Below are 24,798 nucleotides of genomic sequence, written 5' to 3' on the forward strand. Positions count from 1 at the left end.
TGCAGCAGGCTGGGGGGCCCTCATCACTTTAGTTGCTGGATTGTGGAGAGAATCAAGGGTTCCCAGGGAGGAGCAGGGGCAGAAGGGGTAGGATACTCAGAGAATCTGAGCCAAGGTTATTTACTAACTAAGATAGAAGTATTTTAAATACTTATTTTAAATATTTGAATAGCTAGTATGGCTGCATCAGTTCAGTCCAGCCCTGCTACCAACAGTGCCCATACAATCATATCAAATCCAATTTAAAACCATATGTTTTATTGATGTTCTTCAAGGACAATACAGGGCCATGTGTACAAATGCTACTCAGGTCTCACATCTGGCAACCTCCCCACCCTCATCCCCCATTGACCAGTCTGCAAGCAGTCAACATCCTGTAGGTCTCCCTGTTGCCCTTCCTCAGGATGTCAGGCCTCACCGTGCTGAGACTTCAGGAGGCTGAAAACGGCAGGGCTGGCTTCTAAGCTTGAGCTCTGGGGTCAGGAAAGAGTCAAGGCCAAAATTGCCCAGACCTTCCCCTCCTCCCTCTCCCTCCCATTGCTTAAGTATGGCCAGAATTGGGGGTGAAGATGCCCCTGGTGACTCCTCCATTGAGGCAGCCTAGGCTTCCCCCCTTCAGCCATCTCTATCACATCCTTTCTTTCCAAATAACCTGCCCCACCAACCACCAAGATGGCAGAGTGACCATTTTTCAGGGGGTGTGAATCAGTGCACAGACGTGACAAGGTGCCCCGATGGCATGAATCTTGTCATCCTGTTCACCACTGCATTGCCAGTGCCTGGAAGAGGCTGGGAACGTAGTTGGCATTCAATAAATATATGTAGGATGGATGAATGAATTAATGAATATGGGAGGGAGAAGTATGAGCAGGTCAAGCCAGTACTACATTAGCTGTCTAGGAGGCGTGAAGGCAGAACCACAGTAAAGTCCTCCCAATCTCTGCTCAAGAACCCAGGGTGTTGTGCAGCTATCAGCAGATCACTGCAGTCGGCGGTTGGACATTGCAGGGCGTGGATTCAGCACTACTGCCTGCATGGATGTCATACTGGCTTTGGGACCCAGTCAGGACGGGGCACTTGTGTTGTCCCTACTCCCTTATATGCCCCAGGGGTCTGGTCCTCTGGGTTTCAGAAAACACACAGTAGTGCCTCCACCGGAGTCAGTCAGATGCACAGGGATGGTCTGGGAATTGCACCCTTATATTCTGGTCATCTCTGCTCCCCAGCCTTAACTCACCACTGCCCCCCATGCCCTGCCACTGACAATGACATGGCTCCATCTCCCTGTCCTCAAATGTCAGCCCCCTGAACCACCTAGGTAGCCTTGTCTCTGCATAGATTCTCTCTTCAGTGGCTGGGTTGGGTACTGATCTTCAGACCCCTCCCATGCCCACACTCCCCTCCAGGAAAGCAAATGTCTCACAGACATCTCTGCAGATCTTGCCTCTGGGTCCAGCAATCACAACCAGGACACCAGAACCTTGGGGTTGGAAGGAATGTGTAAGCTCACCTAGAATAACCCTGTGCAGAAATCCCTTCCACAGCATGCCCGCAGACGACTGCCTAGACTCTGCTGGAATACCTCTAGTGATGGGGCACTCACTACCTTCACAGGCAGCCATTCAAACACTGAAGAGTTTCAGCTGCTGGAATGCCCTTTGTATAGGGCATAAATGAACCCAATTGTCCCTCTCACTTCTCCCTTTCCCCTAGGCATTATTCCTATATGTTTCTAACAGCACTTCTCACCACCACCCATCTCTCTCTCTCTCTCTCTCTCTCTCTCTCACACACACACACACACACACACACACACACACACACACTTCCATATGGTTATACAGTTGAATACCCCCTTCCTTTATCAGTAATTCTCCTTCCCTGTCCCTTCTTCCTTGCCTTCCCATCATCTGGCAAAGACCTGGGGGCTGGAGATCAAGTAGAAAGGCTGGAAGAGTTCCAGGGAGACGAAGCATCCAGCCAGGTCCTGGACTGGGCTGGGCTGGCCAGATGGGGCAGGGCAGACAGGGAATAGCATTTGGAAAAAGCAGGCCATTGACTTCTGTCTCCCAGAGAAAGGGTCTTGAACCTGGGGGGTGGGGTGAGGGAGCAGCAAGCTACTGAGTTCTTTTTCCTACAGAGGGGATGCGGACACACACCCACTCTTTCCCAACTCCCCTAGCTGTTGGCAGAGCTGACTTGGCTGCCTCTTACACATGGTGATTTTAAACATTTGCCAGCCTCTAGGTCCCAGGGAGTCTCATACCAGCAGCAAGAATCCACTCCCCTCTCCCAACATGGGGGCTGAGAGGAAGGGCTCTAGCAGACAGCAGTGATGAATGAGACCTGGTGGAGAATGGATGAGCCAGGAAGAGGGGGAAAGCAGGGATCCCAAGGGGAAGGAACGAAAGCAGAGGCAGTCTAACGGCTAGCAGCCACCTGGCTGGCTCGTGAGGAGCCTAGAAATGCCTGGGGGGACATTTTTCCTCCTTGTCATAATCCACCAGCCCACACTGTTCTTATGGGTGGAAGGCGGGGGGAAGATGCTAGGACCTTACCAGCACAAAGTTGTACTGGGTCATGGGTGGAGACAAGGCTGCCATGGTTTTATGCTCAGGAGGAGTCAAGACAGAGAGAGAGAGAGATAAATGACGGGAGTGTCTGCTACTTATCCTGCTGCTTGGAGCTCTCACTTCCAACATTGAACATGGGGACCAGCAGGCCCAGCAGCCACCTCTTTCCGAAGACCTCTTGTAGGTTCTTGCGCCAGGGCCGGGCCCTCACTGCCACCCCCTTCCGCACCTGGTGGCGGGTCTGCCCGCGGAGGATCAACAGCAGCTGGTGGCAGCAGAAGCCAGCGCAGGCCAGGCCGATGGCGAACCAGAGGTAGAGCATGAGGATGACGAACATTTCAGAACCCAGGACAGCTCCTGCAGGGCAACGGGAGGGGAAACACCAGAGCCGCTTTACACCCAGGCCACCTGCAGAACTGTGATCTAGGCAGGCTTTCCACTGGGAGGGCGGGAGATTAATGAGATTGACACTACATTTTTTAGCAACCTCAGCGCTGCAGCTGCAGTGAGGGAGAGGAAGGAAGAACCAGCTGCCCTAACTTTTTCTTGGTGCGAATCGAATGGCACCTGAGGCAAGAGGGGAAAACTGGAGACCTGGCGAAAACAGCTAAGCTTGATGAGCTTAGCAAGGAGAGCCCTCAGCTCCTGGGGCAGCATCTGGCCGATGATAACATTTCTGTAGAGTCGGAGATGCCTGTCTCTCTCTGTTTTCTCCTTTTGGGCTGGAAGCAGGGTGAGGGGTTTTGCTCAGGAGGAGAGAGGGGTGAGCTGAGGACCCTAAAGAGGGAGCGGGTGTCTGGGCAGCTGTCTAGACCGCAGCACCTTCTCCGTACTGTTCTGGGAGTGCTGGTTGAGAGGACTCAGGAAAATGACAGCATGATGGAGAGCTGGGAAGAATAAGTCACGAGCTTAGTCTCAAGAGCAGCCCAGAGCACCAACGTAGAGAATAATTCAGTCATTAATGTTAACAAGAGGAGAGTGTGGCCACCACAGCATTCCACCAGAGCTGGTTCTGTCAATCAAATCTTGCTAGAAGAGGCCCCCAAGGTCATTGGCCCTGTTTCATGGGGCAGGATCTCCCCGGAATCCCTCTAAACCAAGCAGTTCCTCTTACTGGTTTGAAATAATCACTGAGTAAGAGCTCCCACACTCTTTCTCAGAGTTTGGATGGCTGGTCCAGGCTAGGTTTGAGTCTCCCAGCTGTGTGGACTTACACAAGTGTCCCAACCTCTCAGTTGAAGTTCACTCATCTGTACAATGGGTATAATAATACTAACGATTTAATTCGGCTGCATGATTCAAGAAAATGATGTACAGAGTGGTCAGCATCCCGGTTCACACTCAGTGTGGTGCTCACAGCAGAGGGTCATTTTTACAGAGCAGGAGACTACATCCAAAATGAGTTCAAGTTTAACTCCTGAAACTATCAAGCTTTCTCCTTCTCCTTTTCAGGGCTTAGAGTCCTGGCTGGGCTGCAACTTTGGCAGCTGTGGCAAAGACACTTACCTTGATCTGCCCAGCAGCCAGGGCACTGGACCCTGGCATTAATTTGAAAGTCCTCCTTAGCCCTTGGCTCCCTGTAGGGCAACCCTATCACCTCCTCTGGTGGGGTGGGGGTATCTCCTCTAAGGACTCCACCTTACAACCTATTCTGCCCCTGAAAATCTCAACCATATTTTGCCCTTTCCCTAGCCTTCTCTTGCCCCAGCCCACCTCTTCCCAAGTATCTCCAGCCTCCAATTTCCAAAGTCCTGGGAACTGGTCTTTCAACATTTGTCCAGTATGAGCAGTGGTGGACTCAGCAGTCAGGGAGGATGTGGATCTGATTCAGATTCTCTCATTAGAAGCCTCCTCTTGTCCTCATCCCTAGGAGCTTGGATACCCACTTTTTGTTGTTGTTGTTTGTTTTTTGTTTTGTTTTGTTTGTTACAAAGCTGGAGACAGATAGGCCCAGCTGCCATTTAGAGCAGCCCCTCCACTGGCCCAGGGGCGGTAGTGGGACAGGGCTCACATTGGGCTGTGCCATTCCCCTGACCCACTTCTTCCTTGTCGGCACAGATTAGCTTGGGCAGCCATGTGCGGGATGGAAGATCCCAGGTCCATGGTGCCCTTTGGCGTGAGGAATGCTGACAGGCAAAGATGGCCCTCGAGCTGCGATGTGAGAACATCAGAGCTGTCAAGCTTGGGCCTGCCTTGCAACACTGCCCCAGGAATAAGCCTGGGCGGATGGAAGTCATTTCCCACAGGGTTTTTTCCTGGCACTAAATCAAGGCATGAGAAAAAGACCTTGCGGCCTTTTCTTGGCCCCATGCAGCAGCTACAAAAGGCTATTCTGGGGACCTGCTTTGTCTAAAAGTGTTTGAAGTTACCTAGCCTGGCTGCTTCAGCTCCTCTTAACTGTGTAATAATAGTTCTGCTTCTTTTCAAAAATCACAGAATTTTCCTAATGGGCCTAAAAGGACACATCAGTCAATCTCCCCTGCCCCTTCCTCCCAACAAGCATCTATAACACCTTTGACAAATAATCACTCAGCATACTTTTCAGTACATCCAAGGACAAGTAGCTGCCTCCCTCCCAAAGTGGCTCATTCCGGAAGCAGCTTCAGAGAGGCAGCCCCCAAAAGGCAGTGTGGTGTGGTGGAAAGAGTATGAACTTTGGAGGCTAGAAGCCCCAACTCCAAATCTTGATTTGGAATCATACCAGCTGTGTGGTGTTAGTGCAACTTAACCTTGCTGAGTCTTTGGTTTCTGAGCCTTAAAAATGGATATGATAATATGGACTTGTCGTGAGGAATGGGTGAAATGTGACATGCATAGTGGATGGTACATAACAGGTGCTCAATGAACTTTAGTCCCCTTTCCCTCCTACTGCACTTTCTGGTAGCACCCATCATGCTGGTGTACTTACCCAAATGCCAAGATACAGGTCAGAGGGTGGCATCTCCCAGATAAGAATAAGATTCAGAGAGGTGACACAGCAACATGTACTGGTCCCACAAAGCCAAAAGAAAGGGCAACTTCTGACACCTAACTAACTAGCCGCCTTCCTCTTTGGATTAGCTGAGGGCCTGTGGTTGGCTGCCACCTTCACACTAGAAGACCCCTCCCACTTTTAGCTCTCAAGGCCCAAACTCACGGCCATCCATGCTCTGGTGACAGATCTGACTCAGATCTGTACCAGAGTTGGGGACAGCTCAATTTCTTTCTTTCTTTCTTTCTTTCTTTTTTTCTTGAGACAGGGTCTTGCTCTGTAGCCCAGGCTGGATACAGTGCAGTGGCATTATCATAGCTCACTGCAGCCTCACACTCTTGGGCTCAAGCAATTCTCTCACCTCATCCTCCTGAGTAGATGAGACAATAGGCACATGCCACTATGCCTGACTAGTGTATTTATTTATTTTTTATTTTTGTAAAAACGGAGTCTCACCATCTTGCCCAGGCTGATCTCGAACTCAATTTCTATTAAACAACCCATGCTTCTTCCTCCTTCCTGTCCACCTGCCCTCCTGAGCAGATGAAAGACGGTGCTACCAACTGTTCGGATTGAGGGTTGGGGAACAAGAGGAATGGGAAAGGGAAAGCTGAGCAGGTGGGGTGTATGTCATGGGAGGGAAAGAAGGAGGGTTGTCAAGAGGAAAGATGAAAGGTCACAAAGGATGAGATAGGAGAGTTAGAGGTAAGAAGTCTTGGTCGCCTATTCCCAGTGGATATGGTGAAGAAGTGAAAGACACTGGAACTCATCCTTATGCTGGCACAGGAGTCTGGGCCCCAAGGTGGGCACTCACTGGCTCTGTTCTCCCATCAGATCAAACCTAGCACATATGGACAGGCCTCAAGCCCAGATTTATCTCAAATCAAACCATTTCAAGGTCTTCCTTCTGGAACCATCCATTTTTACGGTTGGCGAAACTACTTGGAAAAGAAAGTATAAGCAGGCTTGTTGGCTCTCCTCATCCCTCCACCTGCCTGTGCTCACACTCCCCCCCCTAGCCCACCCACCCACCCTCCCCCGTCCTGGTTATTTTGGTCCCGGCAGCCTCCTGTGCCAGTGCTGGGATCCAGAAGGCCTGAAAGCTGTGAGTTCTGGACCCAGCTCAGCCACCAGCCCTGAAGGCAGCCCCCGTAGCTGGGTCCCCTCTGTATCTCTGTGTTCCCACTGCCAAATGGCATGATAGTTCTGTGCCTGGGAAGAACTGGGCTGTAGTTACCACAAAGACTGAAATGATGGCTTTCCCCAGAGTAGAGCAGAAATTTTATGAATGTTCAGCCCAGGCACCTCAAAACAATCTTGGGCTTTCAGTGGAAGTAGCTGCCCCCGTCTTTCTTTGCTCCTAGAAGGCCAACAGGTGAGGAAGCATGCTCTATTCCCTGAGCCACTACAGAAGAGCTGTGGATTAAGGACCTGAAAGGCAGACCAGAGACTGCCACTCAGTAGTAGGAAGATACTGGGCAAGCCAATTAATCCCATCTGAGTCTCGGTTTCATCATCTGAGAAATGGAGATAACAATGCTATACACGAAGGCCCAAGCACGCAGACACTACCGATTGTGGAAGCTAAGCCATTCAGAGTCAAAGGCCAGGATAGGGAGGAAGTGGAAGGAAACGCAGTAGGAGCCAGTCTCAAGGCCGAATAAAGTGGTAAGAACTGCCACCAGGAGCTGAGTACTTCTAGGGCCAGATATCAGGGAGTGGTCCTTGTGCATACCAGTTAAAGTGTAGTCCTCAGCCAGGTGCAGTGGCTCACACCTGTAATCCCAGCACTTTGGGAGGCCGAGGTGGGTGGGTCACTTGAGGTCAAGAGTTCAAGACCCGCCTGGTCAACATGGTAAAACACCGTCTCTATTAAAAATACAAAAATTAGCTGGGCATGGTGGCACGCACCTGTAATCCCAGCTACTCAGCAGGTTGAGGCAAGAGAATCACTTGAACCTGGGAGGTAGATGTTGCAGTAAGCAGAGATTGCGCCACTACACTCCAGCTTGGGTGATGGAGTGAGACTCTGTCTCAAAAAAAAAAAAAAAAAAAAAAAAAAAAAAAGCCTGCCTCTCCCACCCAAGTTCCCTCTGCTCTGAGCCATCAGCAGGCTGGAGAACAGGCTGGTGAGGTCAAACATAATAGGCAGGGGGACGAGGCTTAGTCTCCTGCTGGGCTGGGCTGGCAACAAGTTCAATATTACTGCAATTGGTTGCTGAGACCTCTGGAGAGAAGAGTCCTTGGGTGACATGTAAGCAGGACTGGGGTCCAGGCAGAGGACGGTCATAGCATGGTTGTACCTCATGGGGCTACATGGAGGAATGGCCAGCACCCAGCCGTGCCTGGCACAGAGCAGGTATATTACCTGGATGCCACAACTCTGTGAGCATATGGACAGCATGATGGATGAGGATGATGGGGGCTAGGGGGGAGGTGGCCAATAAAATACAGCATGTCCGCTTAATTTGCATTTCAGATAGGCCATAGCAAATTTTCTCACTGTATCTCATACAATATCTGGGACATAATTATACTAAAAAATTATGAGTTGTTCATCTGAAATTTTAATTTAGTGGAAGGGTCTGTATTTTTATTTGCTAAATCTGGCAACTTTTGGGGCTGGAGTTTGGGGCCCGGCAACCTTTGGGGTGGGAGATCTTTGTGTAGAGCCCAACCTGCCTGCCAAGGCCCACTCACCGGAGAAGAACTGGCTGATGGAGGTGGGCAGGAGCGTGAGGAAGGCCAGGGGGTGGGCGAAGGAGATGGAAAGGACCGCGGAGATGTAGGCCACGCCGGCCACCATGGAGTAGAGGCAGGCCAGGGAGGTGTAGAGGCAGAACAAGACGAAGTTACGCATGTTCCTGCTGCCGATGCAGTTGCCGGTGAAGAAACAGTGATGGTCGTGCCTCAGGGTTACTCTGGCGCACACTCGGCAGAAGTGGGTGCTAGGTGAGGGGCACGGAACCTTCCTGGTCGAGGCCCCCTGGCAGGCGCCCAGGTCGTCTGGGGAGTTCTGGATGACCAGGACGTAATTGCCCAGGGCGTTGGCCGAGAGGAATAGGAAGAGCGCCCCGTGGAGCAGGGCCGGCGAGAAGAGCCGGGCGGCCGCGGGGTCCTCGCGCATGCTGGGCAGGAAGAGGAAGAGCTGCAGCACGAAGGTCACCAGGGAGATGCACAAGAAGTAGGCGGGGGCCACCACGTTGAGCAGCCGCAGGGCCAGCATCCTCGATTACATTCCTGCGGGACCCGGGGTGAGAAGAGGACTGACTGACTGCGGCGTCCAGGGGGCGCCCTCGCGCGCTCCTCCGTGCCGCGCCTCTGGGGCTCTGCACGCGACTCCACGCCCCCAAACCCCTGTCCCGCCGATTTCCCCTCCCCAGTTCCCTAATCCCGGACCAGGCAGGCCAGAGACCCCGAGCCTGCAGCGGCCTCGGGTCTAGGCCCTACCTGGGGGTGAGTGTTGCCTGGGGTTTTGAGCGAGCTCGGCGCCTTGGCGCGGTAGAGTCAGGCACAGCAATACAAGTTGTGAGGGTGGCGGGCGCTGGGGGATAGGACTCCTCCCCTCTGTGGCTGTGGAAACAAGCCCAGATTTGGGATTTCTGGTTCAGACCTCCCTAGGAGGAGAAAGGGAAGGATTTGGGGTCGGGGGCAGAGGTATCAGCGGCATTTGAGCTGCTGGAAATCCTGCTTCACACTTCCCTTTCTCCTTCCCTGCGCCCCCACCCACACACACATCTTGGGCAGCACTCAGGGACCTCACCGGTTACCCAAGGCTCTTTGGAGGTATGTGTGCGTGCGGGACCATGATGTGTGTGTGTGTCCTTGTCTGTGACTCTGTACGTGTAATCTGTGTGCGCTTGAGTATCTGTATTTCTGTATGTATGTATCTGCGTGTACAGACACGCAGCCTCTGCCACCTAGCTTAAAAAAATCAATTAAAACAATCGATACACTCACACTCGCTCTCGGGCACCGGGTGGGGTGGGGACGCAGCCAGAATACCTGTGTCAGCGGGTCCTGGCCAGTACATCTCTCCAACGCTGGCTGCCCGGGCTATTCCTTTGCAAAGAGCGTTTTCATTTGAGGCGAAATTAAAATTCCCCTTTCGCGCCCGCCTCCCGCCCTCCTGGTGAGAGAAACCCAAACAACCCTCATGGCGCCTAAATCCTTTCCATGCCGACAAGCCCGCCCTGGGCGCACGAGTGGATGCTTGGCCGGCCTTTCCTGGGATCGACCCCGCCGCCGTGCGCAGCCCTCACAGCGTCCCCATCCCACTCCACGCCTCACAGCCGGGATTCCTGGCCAGCTTCGGAAGCCACCGAGAAATAGGATTCCGTGCGCCCGAGAGAACTTTTCCAGGGGCTAAGGAATTGGCCAGCCGGAGGCGCGAGAAAAGTTCTGGGAAGGCGGTTGCACCTAGGATGGGCGGATGCCACGGGGCCTCCGTCCAGGCTGTCCCGTCAGGACGGGGCGACTGGTCACCTTGGAATCCCCTTTGCAGGTCCCAGCGCCCCCCAGGAACCCGCAGCCTCCGCGGAGAGAGTGGGCCTCTCCCTGCAGCCGGCGCGCAGCGCAGTGCACGCCACAGGGTGGTCGCGGGGGCCTGGGCACCGCCCCCAGTCATGCGCCGCCGGGGGCTGCGGCGGCGCTGCCAGCCCCAGAGAGCCCTTGGCCTGGGGCTCCGGCGAAGCAAGTGCCTTCCCCGCGCCGGTCGCCAGGGGGGCGCGGGAGCAGCCAGATGCGCCGCAGCGCTGGGAAGGCGGCGAAGGACGGGGGCTAGGGGAGTGAGGGGCGCTCGGTGGGCAGTCTCAGCCCGGGCCCTGCGCGGGAGAAGGGACAGCAGAGACCGCCCGTGGGGTCCCGGGGCTCAGGGAGTTGTCCTTTGAGCACTGGCGCCCGCCTCGCCCGCGGCAGAGGGCGGCACAGCCAGAGCCTTAGAAAGACCGGCAGCGCCGGCGGCCGCGGGCTTCTCGGCCACTGCCTCCCGGACGCAAGGGAAGCCGCCCCCCGCGCCTCCGCCGCCGCACTGCCGCCGCCGCAGAGGGGTGAGGAAATGAACTCACCCAGCTCTGGTCGCCGAGAAGAGGAGCACCGGACGCCGGCTCTCGCCCTGCCCGAGGCTGCAAAGTTGTGGGCTCGGCCCGGCTGGCTTGCAGCCTGCGCTTCGCTTCGGGAACTGGGCAGGTAGCGGGGATGTGGGGAGGAAGGAGCGGGCAGCTGCTGTTTTCCCACTTGGGCGCCAGCGAGTAGGGGCAAGGAAGCGGCGGGGACGGCAACTGGGCACCCCCCAGCCCCGCCACCCCTCCCTCCGCTCCTGGGGGCGGTGCTCTGACCGCCAGTCTCAGCATTGTGGACTTGCCCCCTCCTCCCCCCTCGATTCCCCTTGAGCGGGCTGGGGCGCTCTGCCTGGTTTCAGCTGCCCATTCCAGCTGGGAGATTGGGATTCAGCCCTGATGTGGATTCTCCAGACATCATCCTGCCTTTCCCTCTCGGCTATGCCCCACGACCTTCCCTGCTCTCCACTCGGACTGAAGGAACCCTGGGGGTTTGAGAGGTCGGCTTGCCAGGGCAACACCCGTGAAGACCAGCGTCATCTCCTCGGAAGGGCTGTGTACAGAGGATTGGGAGTTGGGACTCTGGAGCCTGTCTACCTGGGTTTGAATATTCACCATTCACTACTGTGAGATCTCAGATTCCAGTTTCTTCGTCTGTAAATTCCAGTGTAATCTTAGATTCCAGTTTCCTCATCTGTAAAACAGAGATGTGAGGGTTAAATGAAAATCTATGTAAAACCCTTAAACAGGGCCTGCCCAGGGCAAGCACTGCTTGATTAGATCATAATTAGAGACACTACTTATCTCGCCCCTGCTAGGTAGCAGGCACTGCACTAAGCCTTTAGCATAAGACGCTTCCTTAATCCTCTCAGCCTGATCTACGAAGCTGGCTGAGCCCCATTCTGGGGATGAGGAGGTTGAGGCTCAGAGAAGCTAAGTCGCATGTCTAAGGTCATACAGCCATTAAGTGACAGAGCCTGGACTTGAACTTTGTTCTAGCGTTAATGCTCCTGCTCTCGGCCTCCACACAACCCAGCATCACCCTGAGACCCATGGGTGTCCCTGATTTGGGAGAAGGAAAGACAATGGGAGTTTATCCAGACACAGAGCTTGAACTTGGAGCTGCTTCTTCGGGCCCCACCCCCACCTTCCTATTTCTATTTCCTTCCCCTTCCAGGGCTCCGCTATTCTAAGGTGGGTACCGTGATGCACCAAGAGGGTAGTCACACCAGTGTGTATCAAATAGTGGGGGGCGGGGGGAGCAGAGCCTTAAAAACATCAAACACTGCAGGAATATTGGTGCCATCACCATCCTCAATTTCCTGGGTGTCATAGCTCACCTACCTGCCCTGTTCCTCTCCTCTGGGTGATGGCATACTTAATAAATAAATATTTATTGCTTTCTCAACTGGCTGATTAAAATGAGCAATCCCTTGAAATGAGGGCCATATGCTAATCAGCTCAGCCTCTATTCTCGAATAACCAGACGCTGTTCCTCTGTAATTTATCAGCACACATCAAAATAAAAAAGAGGCCAGGAAACCTTTTCGTGTTCTAAAAGCATCTGACATGTAAGTGAAAGAACAGTATACCACATGGTGGCCGTGAGCAGCTGGCAGCCCTGTGAGTTCCAGTGGCCACAGGACAGACATGGGGAGGCACACATGGCCCTTTTTTCCTTCAGAGCAGCTTTGTCTCATCACTGTGGCTGTCTGGGCCCCTTTTCACAAGCTCTGTCTGCCTCTCACATGGGCTTGGCAGGGAAGGAGCCTGGGGTGCTCGGGTTTGGGTATACTGACTGAAGATCTCCATTCCCCAAATACCTTGTGAGTCGGGTGGTATTTCTAATTTTATTTTGCATATGGGTGTGAGGTGGGAAGGTGTGTGTCTGAATTTGTGTGTATGAGGAAAAGGAAAGAGAGAAAGAAGCTAAGCGAACGTGGGAAGATGTTAGTGGGGGAAGGGAGTATTCAGTCAGGAAAAGGAGATCTGGTCATCGAAACACAAATGGACAAGGACGAAATTTATTTAGAAATATCATTTATCAGCAGAAAAGGGCATTAGAGCTTCAGATCTAAAGCTAGTGGTTCCTCAGCTCCCCTTAAGGAATGGAGTGAAGGGAAAAACGGCAAATGTCATTTTGTGTTTCTAAAACATATGCTTATCCCTGACAAAATCAATAGGGAGGCAAAATCAATATGAAAACTTCACTTGGATTCTGGCCCCATGAGAGTCAAGCAGACCAAGAATGAGCATTTTATTGCCATTTACCAGCTGTGTGATCATGAGCAGGTCATTTAACCTCTCAGCTCTCAGTATTCTCCTCCATGTAATGGGAATAAGAATGCTGCTGTTACTCTGTGGTGATGATGATCAAATGGGATCATGTAATTTAAGTGCCTTAGCGTCTCCCACATCCTCTTTAGGGCTCCTCTTTTCATCCACAGAACTCTGCTCTGTTTTCAACTAAAATGAGAGCTCCTTGCCTATGTTGGAAATGTTTTGGGGTTTCTTCCATATTTCCTAATAGGATGATTTGCCCAGAGTCGACACTGAGTAAAAGTCTCTTAATCGATGAATTGCTACTGGTCTGTCTCTGAAAGGAGGAGCTACATTCTGAGGTCTTTGAAATGTCTGGTGAGGACCAGACGCAGTTGCTCACACCTGTGATCCCAACACTCTGGGAGGCTGAGGCAGGCGGATCACCTGAGGTCAGGAGTTTGAGACCAACCTGGCCAATATGGGGAAACTCCATCCCTACTAAAAATATAAAAATTAGCCAGGCATGGTGGCTGGTGCCTGTACTCAAGAGGCTGAGGCAGGAGAATCTCTTGAACCCAGGAGGCAGAGGTTGCTGTGAGCCAAGACCACGCCATTGTACTCCAGCTTGGGTGACAGAGCAAGACTCTGTCTCAAAAAGAAATGTCTGGTGAGGACACATTTGCCATTGATCTTGCAACCTGCCACCACCCACCCTGAGTCTAATCTCATCCTCCATAAACAATGACAGAAATAATTTATAAACCACACTCTCCATTGTTCTTGTTGTAGATTCCTATAGTTAAGCCATGACTGTACCTTCAGGCAGTCCCATGGGGGCAGGGACACAGATAAGCATCTAATTGCTGTCCAGCCTTTTCCTGGAGATACGTACCCTCAATCTTGCTATTTGGTGGTGTTATTTGAATAAAATGAATTCCCTTTCAAGTGGAAATTATTCCATTTTGCCTCAAAGTGTTGTATTACAAGCAGAGAAATCCATGTAGCAAGCAGCTTCTGCCTTGAGTGAGTAACCCCGCCTCCATGTCTGTCAGGCCTATAATGCCCCAAATGTTTTGGATGGAAACTATTCCAAGATGCAAGGAGCTGCACCTAAGAAGGCTGGTGGGGGTTTTCTTCATTCTCATGCTCTTATTTCAGATAGATCAAGGTGAAGATAGGCTTGGGTCAGGATGCTCTTTAGTGCTGACAGCAGGTCATAGCCAGGGATAAACACAGAGTGCTTCCCAAGCCTCAGAAGGCTTACAAAGATGCCATCCCTGCCTGCCCAGATTTGGAAAACATGCAAGTGTAATCTTCATTTTAGCCAACTAAATACATGAAAATTGGATTATCACAGAATTTCTATTTGGAGGTGGTAATTTATTTTGCTAACGATGTCTTCATTTTAACAACGATAACATTAGTTTGATGTAATAAAGTGCTTTGCAGGCTACAAAGTACATCCACAAAATTAAAATTTCACCCCATGAATCTCTCTCAACAGCATAAACTAACTGGGGCGAGAATTATCAAACCCATTTTCCTTATGGGGAAACTGAGGTTCGGAGATTTGCAGCATGTTAATTTGCAAGGCTTGGCTATGTTTGATTTGAAATATGACTTAATATGCAAAACAAATCTCATCGATATCTAACTTTTCTGGAACATGTCAGTTGCATAAAGGAAGCAGGTATGTAACATACTCCTCCAGAGTAACAGACCTGAAGGATCTCCCTTTACCTAAAACTGCTGTGCTCTGCACTCTGCGTCCCATCTACTCTGCTTTGTCTTCAACAACATTTATCACCACTTGACAGGTATATATTTGTCTGTTTACTTTCTGTCTCTCCCCACTGAATTCTCAACTCCAAGAGAGCAGGATTTGAACTGCTTTATTCACTGCTGTATCCCCAGTGCCTATAACAGAGTCTGGCACATAGTAGGTGCTCAGTAAACATTGGTTCAATGAATAAACATAATATCCATAAACTTGTAAGCCTGCAGCACATTAATCAAATGCCCTCAGGCACTCTGCTGTTTGTTGTGCTGGAGGGGGTGTGTGTGATTAGGGGCAGGGATGCTCAGCCTCCAAGCTCACATGTCAAGGTAGAAACTACAGGTCTGGGTGACAGGTAAACCCAGTGGTCTCCCAGGTGGTTGGTGCATCAGGGTGGAAATCTTGGCTTAGCTTGAGAGAACCTCTTTTGCAGTATCCAGGCTGTGGAAGAATGAACGAATGGGCTCTTTCACCAATTAGCCATGGTTTCCAGGGACCGTTTAGTCTGTCCTGGTAGGGATGCCTGTGCCTGTGGATAAGCAAGTGAGTATGCAGCCCCATGGAAGCGGTGGCAGCAAGATTAACTGGCCCTTTCATCTCAGAGTGCGCAGGGGCAGAGGGAGGAGAAAGAGGGGGTATGGGGAGGGAGAAGAGGAGGGAGGGAGAGGGCAGAGAGGAGAAGACAGAAAAGGAGAGAGGAAGGAGAAGAAAGGGGGGTAGTGAGAGAATGCCCACTTATCTGTCTGACACACCAAGTTTATGTCTTCATGATGGAGGCTCAGGAGAAGCAGGGTGAAATCAGCTGTCTCCATTGAGAGCCCTGCAATGCCAGGTGTCCAGGATGGGAAGGAATGAGGCAGAAGGTTGACATCTCAATTACAGGAGGAGGGGAGTGAGACCAAGGGAGTGAGGTCCCCACAGTGCCCTTGGCTGTTTGGAGGCCTCTTAGATAGGTTGTTACCGTCACAGAGCAGCAGGCAGCACAAACCTCACGCTCCTGACCCCCCCTCTTTCTCCCTCCCCCACCCCAGCAGAGATGGCCCAGGATCCAGGAGAGAGGCAGTGTGGTGTGACCAAAAAAAAAAAATCACAAGTTTTTGGTGTCTGTTGACCTGAGCTTGTATCCCAGCTTTGCCATTCACTGGCTATGTGACCTTGAGCAAGTTCCTTAGCTTCTCTGAGTCTCAGATTTGCTCTTTCTGCAGAGTAGATTCAGGTTTCTCCTGAATTTCCTGGAAGTCGCACACTTTACATGCACTTACCTCTCACATTGGCCAGAACTTGGTCACATGGCCATACCTAGCTACTGGTCAGTATGTAACCAGCTAAGATTTGTGAGTTGTATTGAGAAAAAAGAAGAGAGAAATGGATTTGGAGAATGACTTGCAGCTTTTTCTTCTACTGTGAAAAAGTTTAGACCTGCAGTTTAGCCATTCCCTGGGCCTCAGGACTGAAGATGGATTTTTCTGGGACTTCTAGTCTCTGAGATTCCAGTTTGTCATTGGTCAAGTGGGGCTATTGCCCACTGCCCTTTTCTGCCCTCCACCTGATCTCTGCCTTCCTCTTGGCACATCTCCTTCTCCTCACAGAACAGGTGCAGGAAAGGCAGCTGCAGCCTGCCAAAGCCTTGGCCCTCAGATGAACATGGACGGTGAGGGCTGGAGGTGGCTATGGTCAGTGTCGCAGGCCATCTGGCTGCTTCCATAAGCTCAAAATCTGGCTCCAGATGAAAGAGAAGGGGAAACAGAAAAGATGCACTTTAAATTTTTTTTACTCTTAAAAACCATATGAGTAATATGTTTTGTAAGAAAATATAATTTTTTTAAAATTAAAAGCAAAACAAAACCTTTTCATCTTAAGCCCTGAGCTAATTATCGTGAACATCTTGTATGTGTCTCACAATCTTTCATCTACTCAGATTTGTTTCCCCTTGATTACAAATCTGGGCTCACATCTTCATTCTCTTTTATAACCAGCTTTTAAAATTCAGCATTAACAAGACAATCCTTCCATGTTGATAAATACATTTCCCCAACATAATTTTTAATGGACAGCGAGCATGTCCCTCTTACGGAAGTGACACAATTTAATAGGAGTGCACCAAAATTTGGCTTTGATCTTAGTATCAAATTTTGCTTTAGAGCTCCATCTTCAACTTTGGCCCCTGAAAGGCTGTATTGACAAGTTCAGACTTGAGCATCATTTCTGGGTTTCCTAGACTGGGGCATGATCCGCTATCCCGTGGCTGTGTTACATGGACTTTGCATGCAATAAGCGTAACAACCTGTTATACTGGTATATCATTTGGATGTACTATAATAAACACTTTCAAATATGGATGACCTTCTATGTGTAAACTGTAATGAATATCTTCTTTTGTGCTCTATGTGTTGAAATTCTATCGATGTATAAATGTACATTTATTATTGCAAGAGTAAAACGCTGTAATCATTTATGATTGTAAACATTGTCCCTTTTATGTATGGAAATAATTATTGAGAGCTTTTAAGTATTCAGATTTAGAAGGAAACACATAGCTAATACAAATTTTGAAAAATATGTCAGCTAGATACTTTTAAAAGATACTTTTTAAAGACTTGAAAAAATTGTTTAATTTTTTAGAGACAGGGTCTCACTCTGTCACCCCCAGGCTAAAGTATAGTGGCACTATCATAGCTCACTGAAGCCTAGAACTCCTGAACTCAAGGAATCCTCCTGCCTCAGCCTCCCAAGTAGCTGGGATTACAGTCTTGAGTCACTACATCTGGCTTAAAGATACTTTTTGAGGCAACAACAACAAAAAAATTAAAATAATAATATGAAGGAGAATAATAGAGATTAGATTACATCAGAGTTGTAATCTTTGTAGAATTGTTGGGGATACTAATATTCATGGCAGTAAGCAAAACAACCTTTTAAACTGTATTCCATTTTTAGTTACTTTATTCTATTTAGGACATGAGTCTTTTTTTTTAAGCCCTATTTGTAATTCTTTATATCTTGTAAAGATAAAATAAAAATAGAATGTTAGCTTAACCAACCTCATAATTTCATCAGGAGGGAAACCTCTAAAATCACATATATTAATAGCAATATCTATGGTAAATTACATTTAACTCAATATGGATTATAAAGAATATGAAAAAAAGAAAAAATATTATCGTTATTATTATTTGAGACAGAGTCTCTGTCTGTCACCCAGGCTGGAGGGCAGTGGCATGATCTCGGCTCACTGCAACTTCTGCTTCCCAGGTTCAAGCGATTCTCCTGCCTCAGCCTCCCAAATACCTGGGACTATAGATGCCCACCACCACGCCCAGCTAATTTTTTGTATTTTTAGTAGAGAGGGGGTTTCACCATGTTTCCCAGGCTGGTCTCAAACTCCTGACCTCAGGTGATCCACCCACCTTGGCCTCCCACAGTGCTGGAATTGCAGACGTGAGCCACCGCGCCTGGCCAAGAAAAAATTATTAGAACAAGTGAGGCATCACACTCCTCTGCCATTATCAGTCAGAAGTAAGCACCAATTTATTAACACAAACATTACATAATACATAATACAGGAGCAATCTCGCTACTGCTAGCACTAAGAAAATGTTGTTCTTGCACTATAATGTTTAACTGTTAAACACTGACAGTGAAATGCACCAATAAGGAAACTGTCATCACAGAGAATCTCTGATAAAATGTTAGATGTACTCCTTTATCAAAGGCATTGGCTTGGGCTTCAGCTGAATACTGATTGTAGCAATTGACCATCTGGTGTTCAGCCAAAATGTGTGTTGAGTGTATCTCTAACTTTAGATTATTTCCAATTTCTCACTATTATTAGCAACATTGCAATGGACGTCCTAACACAAACAACTCTATGGGACCCTGTGATTATTTCCTTGGCTGAATTCCAAGAAGTAGAGTGTCTGGGTCAAAAGGATCCCTATTACCAAACCATCCTCCAGAAAGTTTGTGCCAGCTTCCTTCCCACACAAGGAGTAGGGGGCTTGTAATCTGCCTTCTCACCAGCTCTGGGACCTGCTTTTCCAATCCCCCCGGGAGGCTGGGAGTTGGATGGCAGAGAATAGCATCCTTTAGCTAGCCCAGACGCCCCCTGGAGCCCACGATTGCAATTGTAGCTATAATTTATTTTGTGTTTACTTCTTTGTCATTGTGGTAGACCATTTACCTCCTGCATTTTAATCCCCTCAATGATGGTTCAAAGTAAATATGGCTGGCTTCATCTTATAGATGAGGAAACGGAAACTCAAAGGGTTGGACGGCCCTGCTTTGAGCCCTAATGGAAATCTCCAGGGGCCTGTTCAAGCAACAGTCTGCAGGCTTATTCCTGCAGGTAAATGAAACCTGCAAGGCCCAGTCCCCACAACCCCAACTGTTCAGCCCCTCTCAGGATCAGGGATCCCTGCACCCTCCCAGCCAGCATAGTTTCTAGCCAGGGCCTAAAGGTGGAAAAGAAGATGACCACCCGGTGGGCTCAGCTCTGTGCTGTGCACTTTACCTTCACATGTTCACATCCCTAGCTTCTTGGTTGTTTCTGAAGGAAAACATGCCAGAGCCTGTCCTCTCTGAGTGAACTTCCTGGTGTGTGTAAGTCAGATCCAACAGTGCAAGGAGCAGGTCAAGATTGTTGGTCACGGAGTCCCTCAGCACAGTAAGGACAGTTGACCTCTTTGGGGGTAAAGGGGCAAGTTTTGATCACGTTCCAGGAGGGACTTTCTGTACATTGTCTCACGTAAGTCTCAAATGGCCAGGAGAGATACCTTTATCTTATACAGGAGGAGACAGTGGCTCAGGAAAATATCCAAGAGCTCGCAGCTAGGAAATGGCAGAGAATGCAGATAAGGACCTAGACCAGAGGACACACTCGGGGCACGTTCATAGAGTGGATGGAAGGATGAATAGATTCTACAGGGCCCTAGATGGTGAAACTACAGGAGCTAGACTACTACAGACCCTCTGTGTGAACCAGGTACTGCCAGGCAGGAAAGAAGAGGGCAGGATTTGAGCCACCCTGGTGGCAAGGGTCCTCTCTTTTATCATTCTTTCAGGCAAGAGAAGTTGCATCTAGGGCTGCCTTGTACAGTTGTTCAGGTTCTACACTTTACAATTCCAGGGGCCGCATTTTCACACATGTATATTTGGATGATTATTATGATAATTTTCCAGTAGATGGCAGTAAAGTATCTTGAGTTAAGGACACCCCTTTTCTGTACAAATACACTGTTTGGGCTATTTGCAGTGCTGGGTGCATCTGTCTACCAGCCTCCAAACTGCTGACAGGTTGCCTGACACGCCTTCCCTCCCTTGTCTCACCCCTTCATCGATTGCCTCAGAGTCTCAGAGTTGGGCTTGGGAGTTCAGAGGAGAGTGGCATTAGCACCAGAAAGCCCCAGCTGCATCCTTTATTCCAACAAAGGTGATGTTTGTAATGGGAAATCCTGGGTTCAAGTCCCAGCTCCTGCATTTTTTTTTTTTTTTTTGAGACAGAGTTTCACTCTTGTTGCCCAAGCTGGAGTGCAATGGTGTGATCTCGGCTCACTGCAACCTTCACCTCCTGGGTTCGAGTGATTCTCCTGTCTCAGCCTCCTGAGTAACTGGGATTACAGGCATGCACCACCACGCCCGACTAATTTTTTTGTATTTTTAGTAGAAATGGGGCTTCACCATATTAGCCAGGCTGGTCTTGAACTCCTGACCTCAGGTGATCTGCCCGCTTCAGCCTCCCAAAGTGCTAGGATTACAGGTATAAGCCACCACGGCCAGCCGCTCCTGCATTTCTTATGCATGGTCTTATGCAAGTGACCTCAAAGTTCTGGGGCCTAGTTTTGCTTTCTGAAAAGAGTGCCGTAATAATCCCTGCCCTTGGGGTTGCAAGGAACAAATGCTATTCTGAACACGATCACGCATGGCTAGCTATAAAGCACTGCGTCCATGAGTGTCCTCCTTACCCAGAGAGGATATGCTGCATTATTGCGGGAAGGGTGTGCCACAGATCACATAGCGCTGCCTTGTCACAACACCCCCAAGAGTCACCTTCCCATAAGGGATCTCTCTCCTGGCTCTCCGCTGCTACTCTATCCCAAGGGGTTGCTTTGACCCCTTCAGGCGCTGATCCAAGCTCCTTAGTATAGTGCATCCATTAGCCAATTAATACATATTTAGTAAGCATCTACTATGTGCTGGGGTCTATGCTAATCTCTAGCCTAGAGTTGCTTACAGCCCCATGGGGGCAATAAAGTTAGTGTAGTTGCCATCTTGTTTCTTGTTTCTTGATAAAGCCAGACTTTATCCCATCCTCTGGGACCCTGGGGAGGAAGAGGCCTTACCCAGTTCCTCCCTTCCTAGTTCCTAGGACATTTAATGACTGGAGACTATCCTTGGCCCCCACCATTGTAGATCACTCCAAGGTGCAGAAGAGAAGCTTAGCTGGGCTCTTTGTTGCCTCTCTCATGTGGGTTCCCTGTTCGGTCATCCCTCAGATGTGGTCTTCATCTTCATGATAGAGGTGTCAGCTCAGGGCTGGCAAAGTCCTTCATCACATCAGGGCCCAGCCTCCTTTTATAGCATTTCGTCCTCAATTCTTAGTATGCAGACTTTACCTCATGGCCCAAAATAGCTTCTCATGCTCCAGCCATTGATTCAACATTCCACCACCAGGAAGTAGGAAAAGAGGTATGAGCAAGGGCATACCTTCTTCCTCTTAGGATACCCCCTGGAAATTACTTGCGATACTTCTCTTTGTCTCCCATTGGTTAGAATTTAGCAACATGATCATATCTAGATGCAAAGAAGGTCAGCAGATTCCAGGTGGCCCTGTGCTTAGCTAAAAATTGTAGGTCCAATTCCTAGAGAAGAAGAGGAGAATGGGAATTGAGGAACTGTGAGAATTCTCTACTACATCTTGCCTATGCAGGGACATCTCCTTCCTACAGGGAACATCTCTACCTAGCAGGCTCCCCAGCATTAATTAAAGGAAAGTAACCTAATAACCGTAACACCACAGAACAAGAATTATACAAATAGTGTAATGGGGGTAATTTCCTCTGCATATAAATGACATTTGTGTTCTGTTGTACTTATCATCATTGCCAACCCTCATCCTATAACCCCTGATGTGCTCAGCTGCCTCCAGTCCTATCCCTCCCGGTCCATCTATAGCATCCCCTCCCACGGCACTGAGACAAAGTCCCCCGTGCACCCATCTCTGCCTCCTCCCTTCCTAGAGTGGAATCTGGCTAAAGTTAAAGCTAAGGGAGAAATGAGGGGGAGGCCCCGCGACGGTGGCAGCTGCACAGCAGGGACAGGCGGCGGTTGCCTTGGTGAGCTGGGCAGAGATTTCTATGATGCTGCTAAATGTATTTTCCTGACCTGCCACCGCCTTCTCTTTCCTGCTTAGGAGACACCTTTCAGGAGCTGAGGCCTCTCAACTTGTTCTCTGCTCCCACCCTTTAAAATACTCATTTCCCTGCTCATTACTTCTTCCTGTAAGATTGGGTCTGAAGCCCTCGGACACAATAGGTGTGGAGGGGGAATGGGGCATTAACACTGACTGAGTCTTGCAGGTATTTTCCCACGGAACCTCCCACCAGCCCTGCAACCTCATCTGCATTTGACAGATCAAGCCCTGAGCCTGAGAGCTGCTAGGTAGTTGGTAGTTGGTAGTTGGTCCAGGTCACCCAGCTTGTAGGTGGCAGACCTGGGACTGGAACCCCATGCGGGATTCTGAGGGTGGAATTTCAAGCAGGCTACCAGATGTGGGAGGATAAATTTGGGGGCAAGAGAATGTGCACGGCATGGGCTGTCCCCGCCAGCTTTTCAAGGATAATTTTGGAGCAGGGAGGGAAAATCTGACCCTGCTGGTAAAATTAGCAGCAAACCATATACCCTGGCCTGTGTTTTAAGGGGGCTATGTGAGACCAAGAGCTATAGGCACCACCGCCTGCTCCACTTGCCCTGTCTGTCCCCATACTCCCCAGGCAGTTTCCCCATCACCCCCAAACTTGATCTCCAGGCACCCTGGCTCTGCTCGCTCTCCAACCTCTCCAAGCCCAGAAAAATCATCCCTTTACTCAGCAAAGGCAGCCTTCAGTTTCCCACCTCCTCCCCTTGGTGCCCAGCCTGCTCAGCTCCAGTCCTGTCTTCCCCTATCCCACCCACAGTCTGCTAGATCAGGGTAGTGCTGAGAACTTTTGGGGCCTGGGTGGGAGTGGCGAGGAGGGGAGAGAAAGAGAAAGGGAAAGGGAAAGGGGAAGGGCATCTTCTTCCCTAACAGAGCTGGCTCCACGGAGTGGAGTCCTATGCTAGGAGGCCTGTCTGGGCAGCCCACTCACACTTCCCTCGCTCCCCTCTCCTGTGGTTCCATTCAGCAATCTGTCTGAGACAGAGAGAAGGGCAGAGCGTGGGAGGACAGTTTGGGGGTAAGTTTGTCATGGCTCACCTCCTGGAAAGAGGACTTGGGGAACAGAAGCTGGATTTCTGAAAGTTTATATGCATACACTTGCTCCTACATGCCCACTCATACACACAAGCACACCTGTACTGACACATGCACAGATGCACACTCACACAGACACATGCATGCACCTGCACACAAGCACTCACCTGCACACCTTAGTCCAAATTCCTCTGGCAGTCCACTCTTAAGGTTAAGGGTTTGGACTTTGAAGTCAGGCAAACGTGGAGTTTTCTTTTACATATTGCATTATAGGTTTTCTTTTTTATAGATGGAGTTTCGCTCTTGTTGCCCAGGCTGGAGTGCAGTGACACAGTCTCAGCTCACTGCAATCTCTGCCTCCCAGATTCAAGTGATTCGCATGCCTCAGCCTCCCGAGTAGCTGGGATTACAGGCACACACCACCAAGCCCCGCTAAGTTTTGTATTTTGAGTAGAGATGGAGTTTCACCATGTTGACCAGGCTGGTCTCGAACTTCTGACCTCAAGTGATTCATGGGCCTTGGCCTCCCAAAGTGCTGGGATGAGAGGCATAAGCCACTGCGCCCAGCTGCATTACAGTTTTTAAACAATGGTTTCTCATTTTCAGAAGGCACTATCTGATATTAGAACCACATAAAGGTGTTATAAGTGCAGTTCCTCCACTACCACCCCAGTTCCCAGTCTCTTGTTCCCCTTCCCAGGGACAACCATTGCCACTGATTACTAGTATCCTCCTCCAGAGTTGGTATGCAGATAAGAGCCTCTATAGAGACATAAGCAGGCGTGTATGTGCATGGGTGCACAGACACACACATACACAGTAGCCCCCTAGCTACACTAGCACACTGCTTTGCACTCTGCTTTCTTTTTATTTTTCTGAGATAGTGTCTCACTCTGTCACCCAGACTGGAGTGCAGGGGCACAGTCTTGACTCCCTGCAACCTCTAGCTCCTGAGCTGAAGCAATTCTCCCACCTCAGCCTCCTGAGTAGCTGGGACTACAGATGCATGCTACCACACCTGGCTAATTTTTTTGTATTTTTAGTAGAGACGGAATTTCGCCATGTTGCCAGGCTGGTCTTGAACTCCTGGGCTCAAGTGATCCACCCGCCTTGGCCTCCCAAAGTGCTGGGATTATAGGCATGAACATTCTTCTTTCTTTGTTGATTGATGTACCTTGGCAATTGCTCAATATTCATGCACACATAGAGATCTTCCTTTTTATTGATTTATTAATTATTATTTTATAGAGACAGGCTCTCACTATGTTGCCCAGGCTGGAGTACAGTGGCTATCAACAGGCACAATCCTCAAGCCCTGCAGTCTCCAGCTCTCAGGCTCCAACCATCCTCCCACCTCAGCCTCCTGTGTAGCTGGGACTACAGGTGTGTGCTACCTGCCCAGCTTCCTGGTCCTTTTTAATGAGTGTGTCATCCCCCATCATGCAGATGCGCCATAACTCCTGTGATGTGTCCTATTGACTGACCACATTGTTTCCAGCTGTTCACTTCACTTTGTTGCTGCTACCTGGCGTCTTTTTTTTTTTTTTTTTTTTTTGAAGAGTCGCATTCTGTCACCCCGGCTGGAATGCAGCGGCACAATCTTGGCTCACTACAACCTCCATTTCCTGGGTTCAAGAGAGTCTCCTGCCTCAGCCTCCCGAGTAGCTGGGATTACAGGCACCCACCACCACGCCCTGGATAATTTTTTTATT

General features: G+C 49.8%; 2 protein-coding genes across 10 annotated transcripts in view; one reads left to right on the top strand and one right to left on the bottom strand.

Annotated features, from left to right (window-relative positions):
* Positions 1–236: 236 nt before the first annotated feature.
* ZDHHC22 (zDHHC palmitoyltransferase 22) overlaps positions 237–24,798 on the bottom strand; it is a 37,864-nt gene continuing 13,302 nt past the window's right edge. Inside the window, exons 3-10 of one of the 9 annotated variants that reach the window (XM_017880611.1) lie at positions 20,979–21,497; positions 18,048–18,092; positions 15,903–16,356; positions 11,217–11,295; positions 9,550–9,606; positions 8,995–9,117; positions 8,245–8,784; positions 237–2,930 (exon numbers count right to left, since the gene is read on the bottom strand). In XM_017880611.1, coding sequence (XP_017736100.1) covers positions 2,665–2,930; positions 8,245–8,770 — 792 coding nt within the window. In that variant the 5' untranslated portion in view covers positions 8,771–8,784; positions 8,995–9,117; positions 9,550–9,606; ... (2 more) ...; positions 18,048–18,092; positions 20,979–21,497 and the 3' untranslated portion in view covers positions 237–2,664. Of the gene's footprint in view, positions 2,931–8,244; positions 8,785–8,994; positions 9,162–9,549; positions 9,897–10,610; positions 10,800–11,216; positions 11,296–15,902; positions 16,357–18,047; positions 18,093–20,978; positions 21,498–24,798 lie in introns of those variants that run through there. The other 8 variants (XM_017880612.1, XM_017880606.1, XM_017880607.1 and 5 more) reach the window with 8 other exon arrangements.
* On the top strand, positions 9,693–12,395 carry LOC108534954 (uncharacterized). Its single transcript, XM_017880616.1, has one exon. It carries the CDS (start codon positions 9,969–9,971, stop codon positions 10,431–10,433), a length of 465 nt encoding a protein of 154 aa, XP_017736105.1. The 5' UTR covers positions 9,693–9,968; the 3' UTR covers positions 10,434–12,395.

This window comes from Rhinopithecus bieti, unplaced genomic scaffold (assembly GCF_001698545.2).
Source record: "Rhinopithecus bieti isolate Rb0 unplaced genomic scaffold, ASM169854v2 scaffold_11380, whole genome shotgun sequence".
In the NCBI taxonomy this organism is placed as follows: domain Eukaryota; kingdom Metazoa; phylum Chordata; class Mammalia; order Primates; family Cercopithecidae; genus Rhinopithecus; species Rhinopithecus bieti.

Bases quoted from the DNA above. Each gene is read 5' to 3' on its own strand.
- LOC108534954 (XM_017880616.1), top strand. From the start codon at position 9,969: ATGGGCGGATGCCACGGGGCCTCCGTCCAGGCTGTCCCGTCAGGACGG.